The sequence below is a fragment of the Artemia franciscana genome, chromosome 2, assembly GCF_032884065.1.
Source record: "Artemia franciscana chromosome 2, ASM3288406v1, whole genome shotgun sequence".
NCBI classification, from domain to species: domain Eukaryota; kingdom Metazoa; phylum Arthropoda; class Branchiopoda; order Anostraca; family Artemiidae; genus Artemia; species Artemia franciscana.
The window spans coordinates 48,263,384-48,280,814 of record NC_088864.1 but is presented as its reverse complement, the minus strand read 5'-3'; the positions used below and the strand labels follow the sequence as shown (position 1 = coordinate 48,280,814).

Sequence of the window (17,431 nt, the reverse complement as noted above, 5' to 3'; positions counted from 1 at the left end):
TTTTTTTTTTTTTTTTTTTTAATGCAACCCAGGACGTGTTAAACTGATCTTTTTGGGCTTATTTTTTTTTAAAAGATCAATTTAAGGTCTAATATATAAGTTTGACATATACAAAGTTAGTTTAGATCCAGCATAAATTCATGACACTCGCGTTTTTCGAAAATGTCTACATTTGTATGCCTGTTACAAGTAAATAAAATCAGTAAAATAAAAGCAAGATTAAGCAGCACCAAAATTTATCATATTTTATTTTAATTATTTCATATCATTTACTCAAATTCATTTTTACATAAAATATAGTTAGTTTGGATCCACCATAATGCTCTTATGTTTCGAAAGTGTCTAAATGTGTATGTCGGTTACAATTAAATGACATTACTAAAATAAAATGAAGAATAAATGACGAAAGAATTCAACATATTTATTTATTTATACTAACATCATTGCTCTCAAGAAAGTTTAAGAAACGAACGATTATGTAATCATAAAACTCAGTATAACAGTAATTACATTAATTAGATTTACAATCGCTGTCTTGACTCATGTGACTTCCAGATCTGAAATAGAAGAAAAAATTAAGTAAGTATAGTGCAAAAGACCTGATTCATCACGACAAATCAGATAACGGATAAAATTGAAATAATCAATCAAAGCTAAGAGGAAAATCTAGGGGCACATTAGCTACCAATATTATTATCCCGAATCCGTCGTATAGGTCAGGGGTGATCAAGGAGGCACACTCGTGCCTCTATAAAGAGGCGACACACGACAATGTTAAGCGATCTTCGGTTCCAGTGGTCGCAGACGGATGGGGAGGGATGCATTTCGTAGCCCGAGCTCCAACTAAGAAACCTGCAAAATTTCATCCCCCTCCAACTTTTTCTTCATGGGGAAAATCTGGCCGAAAGTTTCGACCTGTCAACCCAAGCCCCCCTTTAACGTTGTCCGATCGGGCTGAAATTCACAAGTTAAGGTCCCCTAGGGCCCAGGAGCTTATCCGCGAAATTTCAGCTTGATCCGATAACTCCTTCCCTGTTTTCCAGAAACCACGCATAGCCACTTAAAATTCATTTACTTTTTTTTTCTAGACGCCTACAGGTCACATCCGACATCGGATCTGGGTGTACGAAGACTCATTCGATGCGGAATTCTCCGAGTAAGTGCCCATGAAAGTTTCGTAGGAAAATCTTAACCCCCCGAAAGTTTCGACCCTCCAACCCCCCCCCCCCCCCCCCCCACCCCTTTTAACGTTGTCCGATCGGGCTGAAATTCACAAGTTAAGGTCCCCTACGGCCCAGGAGCTTATCCGCGAAATTTCAGCTTGATCCGATAACTCCTTCCCTGTTTTCCAGAAACCACCCATTAGCTATTTAATTAACGGAAGAGCCCATGTTAATTTGAAATTTTTAAAAGCTATTGAGAAGTTATATTTACACACATGCAAGTTATTAGCTCAGTTGGTAGAGCGTGAGACTTTTAATCCTCGGGTCAAGGGTTCAAGTCCCTTACGGGCGGTTTTTTTTCACAACATCAAAAAAATTTTGATAACACCTGGACAGCTTATCATTTGAGAGATAACAGAATATTAGCTTCTTATGAGCAAAAGAAACATTTCGGTCATTCTATCTATTTTTTTTCTATTTTATACAATGATTTAAAAGCGCGGGGGGGGGGGGTTCCTCTCCTAATTCCTGTACGAGGAGTACAGGAATTATTAAATTACATCCACCATGGATTGTAGAAAAACGTACAGAATTAATATGAAAAAAAAATAAACCTGTACAAAAGAGTCTTTAAAAGCGGGGGGTTTGCCTCTCCTAATAGTCTTCTTATAGTCCTAATTTTTTTCTATTTTATACAATGATTTAAAAGCGGGGGGGGCAGCCACCCAAGTTCCTCTCCTAATTCCTGTACGAGGAGTACAGGAATTATTAAATTACATCCACCATGGATTGTAGAAAAACGTACAGAAATAATATGAAAAAAACTTCGTTTTCTTAAAGACTTAAAGAGGCTGCGTCCCAAAGTCGAACCTTAAAACGTACAGGAATTAGAAGAGGCAGTTGGGGGGCTGCCGCCCCCCAAACCCCCAGCTTTTAAAGACTCTTTTGTACAGGTTTTTTGTGTTTTTGCTAACCCCCCGCTCTTGGCTTCGGAAAGGCCCTCTTTTAATTAACAAAAAATTGAAATGAATGAATAATGGAATAACTTCGAAAAATGTTAAACACAAGAGGACAGGAGAACCATTGCGCCGAAACTAGTAAATAGTAACAATGAAGTCCCCCCACAAAAAAAAACCTGTACAAAAGAGTCTTTAAAAGCTGGGGGTTTGGGGGGCGGCAGCCCCCCAACTGCCTCTTCTAAATCCTGTACGTTTTAAGGTTCGACTTTGGGACGCAGCCTCTTTAAGTCTTTAAGAAAACGAAGTTTTTTTCATATTATATTCATATAAATCAGGAATTATTCACACGAAGAGATGAGCCAAATGGGACATTAACCACTCCTGGCTGTGAGGAGGTACAAAAAAAACATGGACAAGGGCCATTTTAATAAAAAAAACTGAAAAACTTTCGGCAATAGTTTGGGCCTTTGCAGCCTTCTTTTTCGTAAAATGATGCCCAGGATAAGATTGGTATGCTAGTGCTTTTCAACATTCAGCGATTAAACAAAGTTTTTATATTATAAGGAATTAGTTGCAGTAGGTCTAAAATGCGCTCGTGTTCGTTTATTTGAATAGCTATCGTAGCATTCAAAGATGAACTCTAACTTGTAGTAGTTTTACAAAAGAAACAGAAAATGAGGAAAAGAAGGTCTTTTGTTAAATATGCTTATAAAATATGGCACGAATGAGTTTAAAATCTGTTCGTGCTGCATTCATCGGGTTGTAGTTTATTGTGATACCTGTTAATTCTGCTAATCTGTACAGATGGTGGGAAAACGTATCGGTGTTTCTTGTTTACTAACCCAAATTTCATTATTAAATTATATCTTATAGAGAATATTGTGGGCGAATTGTGGGCAACAGCGCTTTCGCAGATGGTGAAACGGAATCCAAGTTTTATTTTAATAGCACATTTGTGGACATCTTCAAGTTCTGCTTACATTTAAGCAGTGTTTAGAGTTTGGGAACTCCAAAAGGGATTACTCAAGGAGAGGGCTGATGTGGGTTGTATACGCCAATAGGAGTTGGTAATCAGAGAATCCCGACCTGCACATACTTGTTAAACTTTGGATTAACAACCTTTACGTGTAATATTGTCAACACTCAGCTTAAACGAGCAATCACCTGTAAAAGTTACACCTAGGATTGTTGCAGAGAAAACAATTCAAAACAGCCCACCAGGGATCATTATATCCCACTTGAGTGGATTGAATCGTAGAGCCTTCGATTTATATTGATTCACTTGTAGGCTATTTGATTGATATTAGGGGGGGGGGGTGAAGTCCGTGAAGAAAGTCTAGTTAAACTGCTGCTTTGCTATCCCACTCTGTACTCTGTATTTGAGAAGTGTAGACAAGCCACCGACAAACTTAAAATGATCTTCGATTTCTACTAGGATTGGGTTGATGACAGCAAAGAAAAAAGAGCTGCTAGTTTCATTCCTTGGGGACAACCGCAGGTTAGTTGTGACTAGTTTCGGCAAACAAAGGATAAAATGATTGCCTTCTCCCCTTAGGAAGTCTCTCACTAATAAGGGTGTTTGACTTTTAGCTCCTTCAAATTTGTTAATGTGCTCAGGTGTTTTATAAGGTCGGATGCTTTTCTGAAGTCCATAAAAATTAAATCACCAATATTATTAGAAATATCCATTAGAAATATCCAGCCACTTGACGATTAAGTGGTAGATCTGTGGTAGATATAGTGGTAGATATACTCCCGTACTACCCTCTTGTATGCAACCATATTGGTACGGATTTATCGAAGGCACAATTTGTTGTAACAGAGATTGGTAAATAAAACGCTCACCTACCTTCGCTAAGTTGGAAGTTATCGATATGGGTCTCTGTTAATCACAGGATTGGGGTGATTTAACTTTCGGTATAACACAGATTTACGCAGCTTTCCAAATCTTTGGAAATAATTGTTCTCTGAAACCGCTGGTTTATTACTGATGCAATTAGCTTGGTAAAGAAAGGTGAAAATGCTTTCAGCAATTTAACGGGGTGTTTACCTAGGTATGAGGCAGAATTATCAAGTAGCCACTCTATTGCATGGAAAACTGCCATTTGTGACACCTCTACGATTTTGTGCATACTACAATTGTTAATGATGTCACTCCTTTACATTACAAATTTAAGTAAAAAGTTTATTAACTTCAGGGAATTTGATTATACAAACATTCAGGTTTCTAATTCGTACTTCAGTTCTTTCTCTTTTCCCCTAAGCAGTTTTACTACGTTGTGCCACTTGTTTGACTCTGACTTTCGGAGTGGAGCTACTTTTTCCCGTACATACCTTTTTTTGGGGCTCGAAGGGCCGAGACGACTTAAATTTTCATCCTGTTCGCATTTAGTGGATCTTCTGCGGCATAGGCTTTACATTGTTCTTTGATACTGGTTTTTATCTTGGTATCTAACCAAGACTCATCCGTTTCACAAATCGTGTGCTCTTTGACTGGAAAAAACTTTTGGTACTTTTCCTACAGCATCAAGTGTAACGTCTCGACTTTTTCATCGATATTTTTTATGGGACAGACTGTATCAAAGTCAAAGTTAACGATCCACCGGCCAAAACATTGGAAGGAGTTTTCATTGTGGGGTTTGTAACCTGTTTTAGTCTTTTTTCGTTTCGAAATGTGATTTCTGCTCTTTGGTTTCCACCAGAGTACGTTGTGGTATGACTTAGCGAGTTGTCCTAGGGAGAATGATGGCTCATAAAACATCTCAAAATTTTATAGTATGAGGTCTAGTGTACTTCTTCTTTCATGATTGGAAAAATGGACCACTTGTTTCAGATCTAATACACGTGAAATCCACTTTTAATCAGCTAATTTAAAATTTCCAGCTATGATGATAGCTTGATACTGCACGCATGCCACTAATTCAGGTCTGTTACGGGTACTTTCAGTATAATATAATATTGCTAGAATTATACAAGTGTATGTTCTTGGTAACCCTCTCGGCTTGCATCTCAGCAAGATTGTTTCATGACACGAATCTGAGGGGTTACTAGGTTGTCTGCATGGCAAATCTTCACGGCAGCAAATACCTGCTCCACCTCCACGTCATGTAGCTTGGCTGTCACACCAGGTATTGGAAAAGCTCATATAACCTTTAATAGCACCTGCTTCAGTTGTAACACCCCAGCACTAAGTAATTATTATTACTTATGTCGAGTTGATACGTAAGACAAGCTGTAAATCGTCCACTTCGTAATTGATTCGTAATTGATCTGGAGTTGCATAAAATCATACTTGCGAAATGCAATTAGGCGAATAGAGTGACCGGTGTAAGTACAGGAGGGAGGTTATCCGAGTTGTTTAAAGCTTCCTAGCAGTAATAAGGCCTCAATATCGGTATAATTTCTGAGCGATGTACAATAATTATGGGTGTCATGTGTTTAACGTTCATTCTCTTTTTGGTTCCGCCGTCATAGCGAACTGTAGAGATTACTTGCATACAAGGTTGTGTTGTAAAATACACAGCACTCTCTCTGCATTCTCAGACTCTTTTACCTTGCGTTTGCCACACCAACTCCTCTTTATTTTTGGACTGACACCTCTACGACATTTGTGTAGATGGCGTAAAATTAGAGTTTCAAAAAAGGAAAACGTAAGCGGTCCTGAAATGGAACGCCTGCTTTTTAAAAAGCTTACCTTAATAGTGTCAGCTTCTTCTGCTGCCCTTTTTGGGAATATTTGTATCAATATAGTCACTTTTAAGCCGTTAAAACAGTCGTTACTCAAAGCAGGGATATCATAAACACAAGTAAACTAAAGTAGCAAGACTAATATCCCTCTATGCATGTGAACTCAAGGTGAATATCGCTCCATAAGGTATACTTGGACTAGTGTGTAGTCTTGGATGCAAGAGTTTCTTTGACCATAGTGAAACTCACTAGCCCCAGTTAGTGAAATTGGGCTAGATTGGGCTAATTTTCCGTTTTTCAATTGATATTTATATGTCAAAATTCACGGCACCAGGATATTAAGGCTTAGAGACCTCTTACCTAGGCTAAAGACCTCTTACCTAGGTTTTCTCCATAGAGTTTTGTCTATCGAACCTCCTTTTGAAGGAAACACCAGATAGGTTTTTACGGATAGCATTCTTCGAGAGACCATTCAAAATGGAATTAAAGTATTTTAAAAAACTCTTTTTGAAGTACTCAGTGCAGGACATCTGAGTAGTGCAGTGCAGTGCAATCTGATCGTACGAAGTCTTTGACGGTGTTACAATATTTACTTAATCTGATAGTGTATCTGGTTCATTTTTGTTACTTTCATAAGCTAACTAAATTTTAATTAAGAAACTGACAGAAAACAACCTAACTGGGGAAGACTGTCTCTGACTGATATAATTTTTTTTTAGGCCTCAACAGATCAAAGAAAAGGCATGTTGACGTAGATTTTCCGAAGTTCATAAAAGAGCGATGTATGACTATATTTTGCAAATAGCTGCAAATAGCTCTATTGGTAGATTTCTCTGGATGGGTTTCCTTGCTTACACACCGTTTATATTATTTACGCAACTTGTTATTTACAGCTAATAATGACGGAGAAGCTCCTTTTTCCTTAAAGAAAGACAGCTTTCTTAACTTTTACATATACTGCTTATCTCTGGTAACACGAATTTGTAATATGAGCTGTGCAGTAGCAATCTTGGCCAGGAAGGTGAAGAGCGATAAGAATCCAGACGGTACTGGTCAATCTTCAATCCAGATTTATTCAAACATGTTTAATAGATGGCGCCATCAGCTTATTTTCTTAAATCTTCACATGCCTTTTTTGCCAAAAATGACATAATAACGGCTTCCAGTTGAATTTTTGGTGTTGCATCTTATAATAGGCTCATACAGATGATCGCACAGGAGTAAAGTTTACATTTCAAGGCATTTTAGTTGCTAATTATCCCGGTTGAAGATGCTATGTCACGTGACTAGCCGAATTCAGTCAAATTATTATCAAGAAACTTGGCAGTTTTTTTTTGGCAGTATTTTTGAAGCATCAGCACCAGCTATTTGGATAAGGTTAAAATTGGATGAATGAAAAATTTTCACGTCATTTGCTAAAAATTGGTGCAATCCACGAATATTGTCTCCTTTTAAGCGTGAACCGAAGGTTATTGTTTAAAAACAAAAGTATCATCGTTAATACCATTTCTAAAAAACAAAAATCCGCATATTCTTAGCAGAATAAGTATCCGCTTTTTCTTTCATAATATAAGGAGCATTGACAGTAGCCATGGCATGATATGGTCGCAACAGACCTGCAAAACCTAAACACCAAAGTCAGATAAAAATTGCTTAAGAAACACCTGTTCAGTGACGAATTAGTAAACGGTTAAATAATTCGAAAATATAATAAATTTTATTTATCTAAAAGAATATTTACACAGGAATTCAGCAGGGATATGGTTGGTAGAAATGTCTTTTAAAAACGTTTTTTCTATTTTCTGCACTATCTCTTAATTTCCCTTGTTGATTTATTGAGTCTAAGAATTTATCGCATCTTGCGTGTGCCAAGCTGTCTTTCAGTTTGCTGGAAGAAACTATAATACATTGTCGTATATTTTGTACAGAGAAAATTTTTATTGGCAAAAAGAAAGCCATTCGTTGATGCCACCAGTGGTAAGTTTTTTTGTTTTATTTTATTCACGTTTCTTATGAACCCAAAATTTTATCATTTTTTGAAGAAAATTAGCCTTGTATTTAATACAGATGACATCCCCATTGCACTTCCTGGCTGAAGGGCCAAAAAACGGAGATCAGCACCGCCGGTACGGACTGTAAAGTCTAGTGCCGTATCCTTTACCTTACCTTACCTTTACAGATGACATGAATATTCAGTTTTTAGTGCTAAACAACATAGGAGTTATCTATAGTGTTTCTTTTCCAATTAAGTTAGTTCTTGCATGGCGCTGGCACCGGAATGATAATGGCTCCTCTGTGACATTTTTGTTACAGTACATTTGTGGACTTTCAGACATAACCAAAAGTAATTTATGGTCAATCATGGTCAATCTCATGGTCATGGTCTTTACCCCCCTTGTATCCCTGGCCATGAAGCCTTTCGAGGGGGAATAAGTGTATTGTAACTCCATTTTGAATTTTGTTTTGTATTGTGTTGTATTGAATTATAAACTTCTTCTTCTTCTTCTAATAATAAACATTTTTCCAGTCATTCCTTTCAAATTTGACTAAGATTTAGCTGTATATCATTTCTTCCGTTGCATTAGCAGAGGAATAGCATTGACTCTTTTGCGTCACTTTCTTATTTCACTACTTTTGTAGACTTCCAGAGCAAACAAAAGTAATCCACCGTTAATCAGGGTCAATGTTCTCCCAGTCCCTACTTTCAAATTTGACTATAATTTAGCTTGCATCATTTTAAATGATGCAAGACACTATGACTTGGAAATGGACTGAATTACCCGGTTGTAGTAGTTACAGGCTAGCAGTATTTTCACTCTTGTTTCTAGCCCTTTAAACCTTTCTAATAAACAAGAAAAAACAAAAATTTAAAATAAAAAGCCTGTTTACCTAAGTGATTTTCAATCGCAAAAACTCTTGCATTTCGCTCAATCTCAGAATCGCTTAGATCAGGATTTGGATTGCTCTTTGTTGGAAGAGTCTGCTCTCGAGACCCTCCAGCTGCTAATAGCTCTCTCTCTTTTGAATTTCTCCACTTCATTCGCCTGTTTTGAAACCAGATCTTAACCTGAATAGAAAACAAAAACTTTAGTGTTGTAGCTTGTTTCTTTTTTTTAGTATTTTTTTAACCTTTTTAAGCTGCGCAGTCACTGGGAACCGAATTTCAAAGGGTTGAAGTATGGTATTTTTTGAATGGACGAACTTAGACCACAGCTTAGAGGTTTTTCTTATTTAATCTATGCTTGAACTAATTCAGTGTGAGGTAGGATTAAGCACAAAGTACTTTCTGGGAATATCCCGGAAAACTACTCGTTTCATATAAAAATTAGACATAAATATAAAAGAAAAGGAATGAAGGACGAAAAACGGTAGGGGATGAAGAAGGATTATTTAGTGTAACTAAGAGTGAGTTCACCGTTTTTTTTGTTTTTTTTTGCTGCTAGGGTACGGTACTTGACTTGACTACAGTGAAATCAGCCTTAGTTCACGACTAGTTACTTACATTCCTCTTATATTTCTTTCTAAAAATTTGGATACATTGGAAACAAAACTTTATCTAAAAATTTGTCGAAGTCAACTCTAGTCCAGTTAAAGATCCAACCAATCAAAAAAAAAAAAAAAAAAAAAAAAAAAAAAAAAAAAAGCACCTGCAAATTTCATGAAAAGCATTGCCTTTTAAGCTAAAAATAAACGAATGATAATAACCATTGTCTCATTCATTATTTAGATGTTGATTTAAGTCGGGAGTCTTCCTTACTTTATTTTAAATACATTTAGAAAATTAAAATTTAATATGTTTATTGATCGTAGGATAATGGATAATTAGTTGTAAATGGCATAAGAGTGGTCAGAACAGTGAAAGGAGTTGCGAAAATTACTCACTTTCAATCAAATGGTCGCAAAGCTTCTGTAGATGATCTTATTTGTTCTATGGAGAGAGATAAATCATTGCCAAGCTTACTTAACAACAAGAAACTAATGAAAGATTTAGAGTCAGAAAAAGAAAGAGAAACAGGGCGTCGTATTATTACATGTTGCTAGATGTTTCCACCACTCTAGGTAAACAAGGGCTGGCATTTCGTGGGAAGAGTCGTGAAGAGGGAAATTACGTTGATCTAGCCAATCTTCTTTCGAGACACAGCACCAAAATGAACCATTGAATGAAAAACTAGAACAAGCCAAACTCCATCAGCTATATATCGGGTATTGGCCAAAATGAATTAACTGCGATTGCTGGAACAGAGCAAGTTCAGAAAATCGTAGCAGAAGTTAATAAAGCTGACTTCTTTGGCATCTTTACAGACGGATCGCCCGCTGTCAGTGATGGAGAGCGTTTAGCTGAAGATGTAGGGTACATTGATAGAGAGGAGGCCAATGAAGAGCGTTTAATCGCCGTTGTAGATTCTGATTTGAAGAAAGGAGCCGATATTGCAGAAAAATTTTTGCAAGCTTTGTGGAAGGCTCGTTTAAAAGAAGACAAATGGCATTTCAATGCTACGATTTTGCAAGTAACATTAGTGGACGCTTTGCGGGAACACAAGCTCACGTTTACAAGAAGTTAGGAAGAAATATTCAATTCCTCAGATGCCTAGCCCACAGAGGGAATATTATCGTTGAGCACTGCTGTGGATCTAGCTCCTTGACGCGAAATATGTTTGGTGTTTTACAACAAATCTATAACTTTTTCACCGGGGGATCTAACTGCTTTAATTTGTTTCACAAGAGTGTAGAAGATGTTGAAGGCAAGCTGCATCTTAAGAGAATTTCTGAAACAAGGTGGTCTTCCAGATAGGAGTCACTTGAAACTATATGGAGTTTTCTTCCAGTAACTGTAGGGCCCTTACTGTCATCAAAGAATGTATGAGCAATGATAGTTAACTTACTGGTCAAATTACAGCATCGATTAGCAGGATCATAGGATTAATTTTGGGAGAAGATGGATCTGATGAAAATGGCATGTCAGATCCAGAGTTCCGCTCGTGACTAGGGGGGGTAGAATAGATGATTTCATCGTCAATGGTGGTCTCCTAGAAGATTCGTTGATGAAGAGAGGACAATCGAAGTATTGCCAATGACCCTTTCGACATTTTAAATAATGGAGTCCAAGAACGTTTTAGCAGTAGTTGGCGATGAGTTAGAGATTGCATATAAAGAGATCAAAGAGCTGTTCCTTCCTGTATTCGATTGTTTGGCAAACTTTAATCCTTCACAGTGCCACTCTTTCTGTGCTACGTTTCCTATAACAGAAATACCTGTTCAAGCGTTTAAATCGGAAATAGAATTTTTTGCAGAGATTTGCGAAAGCACTGATAGCGTCATTGAGTTTGCCGAATTGTTCTCTCTAGCAAAAAAAAAAACAGATGAGGGTTGTCTTTAGTGTACAGAGCATTCAATTTTGCAAAAACTTTTCCGGTGGCATCGGCCGAAGATAAACGAATGCTTAGCAAGATGAAAATCGTCAAGAACAGATTTAGGTCAACTATGGGAAACGATCGAACTGGCCATCTCATTCCTCATGATGTCAAAAAAAAGAATTGCATAAAAAATGACCTCAACCTACTTGTAGAAAAGCGGAAAATTGAAAAGCCTGGACTTAAAGTTTAGCTTATTTTCTTTGTTTTAATTTCACTTTTATACATATATGATAATTTTCCGCTATTAATAATCATTATTTTAACACATTAAAAACGAAGTAAAAATGTTGGCTGTCGTCGGCACATACCCGAATTTATCGGCACATTTTGGAAGTCCCACCCCAAAGGTAAAAGGCTAGGGACGCTCCTGGTGGCAACAGCAGTAGTAGTAGCAGTACTAGTAGCAGTAGTAACAGTAGTAGTAGTAGTAACATGCAAATATTGATTTTGGCTAGCTCAACAACCCACCACAACACGCTTTGTAAGTTTAAATTTAATTTTTCCATTTTGCCTTCTTAGATTCAATACCTGGTTCTGTGTTTGGACGGGGAGGGATACATTAAGTTCAAGTCTTAATGACGTTATTATACCAGAAGAGGCTTATAGAATTTAACAAAAGTTAAACAGAGTTAGTATCAATTGTCTTTAACGGGTATTTCGGGAGCACCCAGGACAGTCCGACCTCTCTTTGGGATAGCCAGCGAAATTAAATTATCAGGATAGAACAGGCTGCTGAATAGCGCTGACATTGTCAAAGGAGCTTATCTAAACAATTGATTTGGGAATTAAGTTGGAACTTCCAGAGAATTCTAAAAGGGGAAGATTGTCTAACCAAAAGCCAATATGTGGACGATACTACTAATGCTACTATCCCTGCTACATTTACTATCGCTATTACTACTTCAGCTACTACTTCTATTACAACTAATTGTAAAGGCAGTACGTTAGTACTACTCCTGCTACTAGTACTACCGCTATTACGATTAATACTACTACTAGCAATACCAGTACTTCTACTGTGACTACTGTTATAACTTTCTCTAATGGTTTGAAGGTAAAATTTTTAAGGAATTTATTCGGGGGGTGGGGAAGAAGGTGAACTTAATCACAACACGCCCTATGTATGCAGGTTGTCAAAACAGCATAACAGCAATATCTTGGGTACAGTTTGGTGTGTGAAGTTGAAACTAACAGGGTTTATTAAACTAACAGGTTTAAACTACCAGGGCTTATTAAGTATTAAGGTTGTGAAGGATGTTGAACTAGCCTAAAGGAAATGTTTGCATCCTAATGCTACTGCTTTTACTCATACTACTACAGCTACTACTATTATTAATACTCCTACTTCTACTACTGCCAATAAGCTAAGGCTGATACTATTAATTCTACTGCTAATACTACTACTACTGCTACTAGAACTAAGGGCATTAAGGCGAAAATTTGGTTTATATTGAAAGTGTATGGAACTAAATCAAAGCACACTATGCCCACACAGGTTGTCAAGAAGACGTAAAAGAAGTGCTTTGGGAACGGCTGATGGTATAAGTTGAAACATTCAGTTAGTGTTGAAGAGATGTTGAAGAAACCAAAGGTGCTATGCCCATACTACTACTATAAAGGCTACAGCTATTGCTGCTTTGCAAGCTAAGAATATTAAGGTGGAGCTTTCAAGTAACATTTTGCCTGATTTTGAACTAAATCAAAATAAACTATGAGAATGTGGATTTTCACAATGGTGACAAAGTAGTATCTCAAGACCGGCTTACATTATTAAGTTAGACCTTTAAGGGTATGCTGTGGTGTATTTTGAACTAGCCAAAAGGCACTACGTGCATAATTTTTATACTACCACTTCAGTTATTGTAGCTAATGACGCTAACGATACTATGGTGAAACTTCTAGGGAATGTTTAGGGGGGGGGGTTAATTAAACGAAAAAGCTGTATGCATGTGGGTTTTCAAAAGGGCACCTAAGCAATATCTTAGGCAGCACCACTCTATAATAGCTAGAAATATCTTTGAAAAATTTAAAGGAGCTAATTGGATTCAATTTTTAAAGTTCTAGTGCCCTTTTTAAGAGTTAAAAGATATTGGAGGGCAAGCAGCCCTCCTCCCAAGTCCATTCATTTTTCAAACAAAACCAGTCAAAATTTTGAGATAGCCATTTTGTTCAGCATAGAAGAACGGTCCAGTAACTATGTCCAAAGGAATATTGGATATGTCATTACCAATAATTATGTAATTGGTCCATTATGCTTAAAGAATAAACGTTGGTTTAAAACTAAATCAAAGGCACTGTGTGTATGGTTGCAAATAAGAAACCTCAGCAATATATTGAGAACGACTTGGGTATTAAGTTGAAAGTTTCGGGGCAACTACTATTACTAATTCTGCTTTTTTAATTTAAATAGATCAAAGAGTGTAAGCGTATACAAGTTGTCAAAGAACACACAAAGATTTTTTCGGAAATCATATTACGTTTTATTTTTCTGGTCAACTGGAAGAGGTATAGAATTAAACTAAACAGTACTATTTGCGTCAGGAGTAAAAATTAGAGTAGAAGTTTCTCCAACATAAAAATAGCAATGCAAACTATGGATTCTTATAGAAGAAACCGTAATAAAAAAAAGAAACCTCCACGAAAAAGAGTATGTCAATAAAAAACGAACAGAAATTAATTTAAATAGCTTTTTCTACAAAATAAACAAAGAAAACAAAACAAATGACCGTTGATTGTCAGTTTAATATACATATACTGATATTTATTCCTTTAAGTTTCAACAATATTTTTATTTATTAAAGTAAAAAAAAATAAAACATTTAAAATATATTTTGTTTTCAGTAAAGTGCAAATTATGTTCTGCCTTGAAAAAGCATGGGGGTTTTCAGCTCTACTCGTGTTAATTTGGCTCGTTTTGAGTTTGACTCGGTTATTTATTATAATTTATCTTCGCTTTGGGTTTTTTTTATGTAGTGATACTGATTTGGGGTCATTTTGTGCTTGAAAAATAATTTGATTTTATTTCTGCTCATTTTCAGGTTTAATAGTACTTTTTACTTTTCTTTGAAAAACTTGTTTTGTGGAAATGGTTTTTTAAATTAATCGACTTAAAGGGGTCATTGGACCTATATCATGGCTTCTCGGGTACCGATTTAACCTCGTCAGAGAAGGAGAAAGGGGTCCATAAATTTTTGTCATCAGAACATCTACTGCGATGGGACTTATGTGTCAACTAAACTTAGTGGGAAGTAAGAGTAACCTCGTAGTTACGCTCTATACAAAACAAGAGAAAATCACGAGGAAATTTGTAAAGCCGGTGAACGATAAAGTGAATAATACCTAAGCGGATATTTTGTCAGTATATACAACAGCCGCCATAATCAAAAAAATATAAACAAACAAAAAGAAAACAACTTACTCAAAAAGTCTTATCAATAAAATAAATTTCTAGACTGATATCATAAAATATCTTTTGAAAGAGTCTGGGCTTCCTCACCTCACGTAGGTTCAGCTTGAATTTATGGTCTTCGTAGTTTTTGTATTCTCGAGTCCGGCCGGATTTTATTCTAGAGGATTCTAAAGGCTGGATTTGATTTTTGTTTAGAGGCTTCCAAAATCTTATTTTTTCAGCCAAGAAAGTTTGATTATGCTATATACCAAAATTAACCTTATCAATGTATACTCACTTTAGTTGTTTTATTTATTCTTTACTCTTATGTGAGAAAATAGTTTTACTTTTTATTTATGTGACGTAATTGTAGGGTGGCCGGTGTTTACCCCGTCCCGGAAAATACACCCCCTCCCGCGGAAAATAAATCCCTGCGGAAAATATCCTCGGAAAAAATATCCCCACGTGGAAAATACCCCCTCCCCCGTAGAAAATTAACCCTTAGAAAATATTCCCCAAAAAACAACACCCCCCCCACGGCTGGTTAGTCTCCAACTTCTTTGGACATTAGAAAAAGGACTAGAACTCCCAATTTCTATTCTAATGAGAACACTGAAGCTCTTGTGACCATGAGGTGGAGGTATACATGAGATAGGGGCAGTCCTTCTCCTATCAAACAGTTCGTGATAACGAACTGTAGTAAGGAGCGACCGGGCTCAATAGTAACCAAAACTCTAAAAAACAGAGTTTTGATATCAATAGTTACATCAAAAGAATCAAATTTTAATGACGATTTTAAATATATAAGTTTCATTAAAATTAGTCTTACCATCAAAAGTTACGAGCCTGAGAAAATTTGCCTTATTTCAGAAAATAGGGATAAACACCCCCTAAAAGTCATAGAATCTTAACGAAAACCACACCATCAGATTCAGAGTATCAAAGAACCCTATTGTAAAATTTTCAAGCTACTATCTACAAAAATGTGGAATTTTGTATTTTTTGCCAGAAGACAGATCGCGGATGTGTGTTTCTTGTATTGCGAAAGCAACACTTTGGTTTTGCCGTATTTTTTTCCCCTAGCACCCCGATTTCAGCTTATTTCTAGAAAGTGGTAAGGGTCTAACCTCTGCGGTTTTTATGAAAAGTGTGGAACTTAGACAGGATTAATGAATATGACTTTGCATTTTGGAAAGCTTTGTAGAACTCTTGCCTGGGGCTAAAAACCTAGTCTTTCCACCCATTTCTGTTCGTGATTTCAGTTGAGTCTATTATTCAGTTTTTCGCACTTGGGATTGCGGTAGAGAAATGGTTTCAGATGTGCCTCTTAAACTTTAGAAGTTCTCTCATTGCTGAAGAAATTAGAGTTTATCCGTTGCTTCTTTCTAAGTGATGGCGTTAGAAACTTGGCCTACGGCAAAAAAGTAAACTTTTGAACTAAGACAGATGGATTTTTTTTTGACGGCAGTCGATAGCTCTTGATGAGCTAATCAAAGTATATATCATCCATTTTTGGTAGAAAAATTCTTTCATGAGATATATCAGTTTGAAAGTTTAAAGGGGTTGCCAACTTTAGTATAAGGTGCATACTGAAACCAAAAATAGGCCGATACAGAAATGGTATAAGATGTGCCTCTTAAACTTTAAAATTTCTCTCATTGTTAAGGAAATTAGAGTTTACCCTGTGCTCCTTTCTAAGTCATGACGTTAGAAACTTGGCCTACGCCACAAAAGTCAACTTTTGAAGTAAGACAGTTAGATTATTCTTTTTCGACGGCATTTAATAGCTCTTGATGAGCTGATCAAAGTATATAGGCCGATACCAATTGTGAGACATATAGGGGAGTCTTAAGCAATAGTCGGATGTTAGTTCATAATCATCTTCGGCAATGAGGGGCTCGTAACTTTTGCTAGTTCGTCTACCTATTATTTATTTCTGGTGTATTTGGTGGTAAGACCAATTTGGTTCCAGTGGTAAGACATGTAGGGGACTTGTAAGTAATAATCGGCTGTTAGGCTAAAATCATCTTCAACGATGAGGAGTTTGCAAATTTTGCTAGTTGCAATGGGAGGTTTGCAACTTTTGCGAGTTGGTGTACTTAGTATTTATTTTAAGATCCTTACATATTAAAAACTTAAGCGTTTAATTGAAGCGAGGAAACAAAACCAAAGTGTTGCTCTCGCAACACTTTACTCAGCAAAGCCGAAAAAGGGTGCCGCAACACCTCCCGTTGCCAATTCAACGCAGCCCTAGAATGTTAAGAGAGGGCCCATTCAAACGGAAATTAAAAGTCCATGTGCCTTTTGAAGTGACCCAAAAAATTGGAGGGCACTTAGGCCCCCTCCCACGCTCATTTGTTTTCCCAAAATCGACGGATCAAAATTTTGAGATTAATTATGTCTTTTGGGACGACCTAATCCCCCCACAGTCCCCGGGGGAGGGGCTGCAGGCTACAAACTTTGACCATTGTATAAATGTAGTACTGGTTATTGAGAAGTGTCCAGGCGTTTTCAGAGGGACTTTTTCGCGTTGAGGGAGGGGGTCGGGGGAGGGGGTTACGTGGGAGGATCTTTCCATGGAGGAATTTATCATAAGGGAAGTAAATTTCCGTGAAGGGGCCGAAGGATTTTTTAGCATTATAAAAAAAAACATGAGAAAAAAAAATTTCAGCTGGAACTAAGAAGAAGCATTAAAACCTAAGACGAACAGAAATTATTACGTATATAAGGGGGCTCATCTCCTCCACAATAACTCGCTCTTTACGATAAAGTATTTTTAGTAATTTCAACTATTTACTCTACGGCCTTTATGATTCAGGG

General features: G+C 36.8%; 1 protein-coding gene across 1 annotated transcript in view; it reads right to left on the bottom strand.

The window, feature by feature from the left end:
* Window positions 1-458: 458 nt before the first annotated feature.
* The window catches only part of LOC136034332 (homeobox protein DBX1-like), a 51,806-nt gene continuing 34,833 nt past the window's right edge, over window positions 459-17,431 (bottom strand). The window contains exons 4-5 of the mRNA XM_065715466.1: window positions 8,699-8,876; window positions 459-557 (exon numbers count right to left, since the gene is read on the bottom strand). Of these exons, the coding sequence (XP_065571538.1) occupies window positions 541-557; window positions 8,699-8,876 (195 nt within the window). The 3' untranslated portion in view covers window positions 459-540. The remainder of the gene's footprint in view (window positions 558-8,698; window positions 8,877-17,431) is intronic.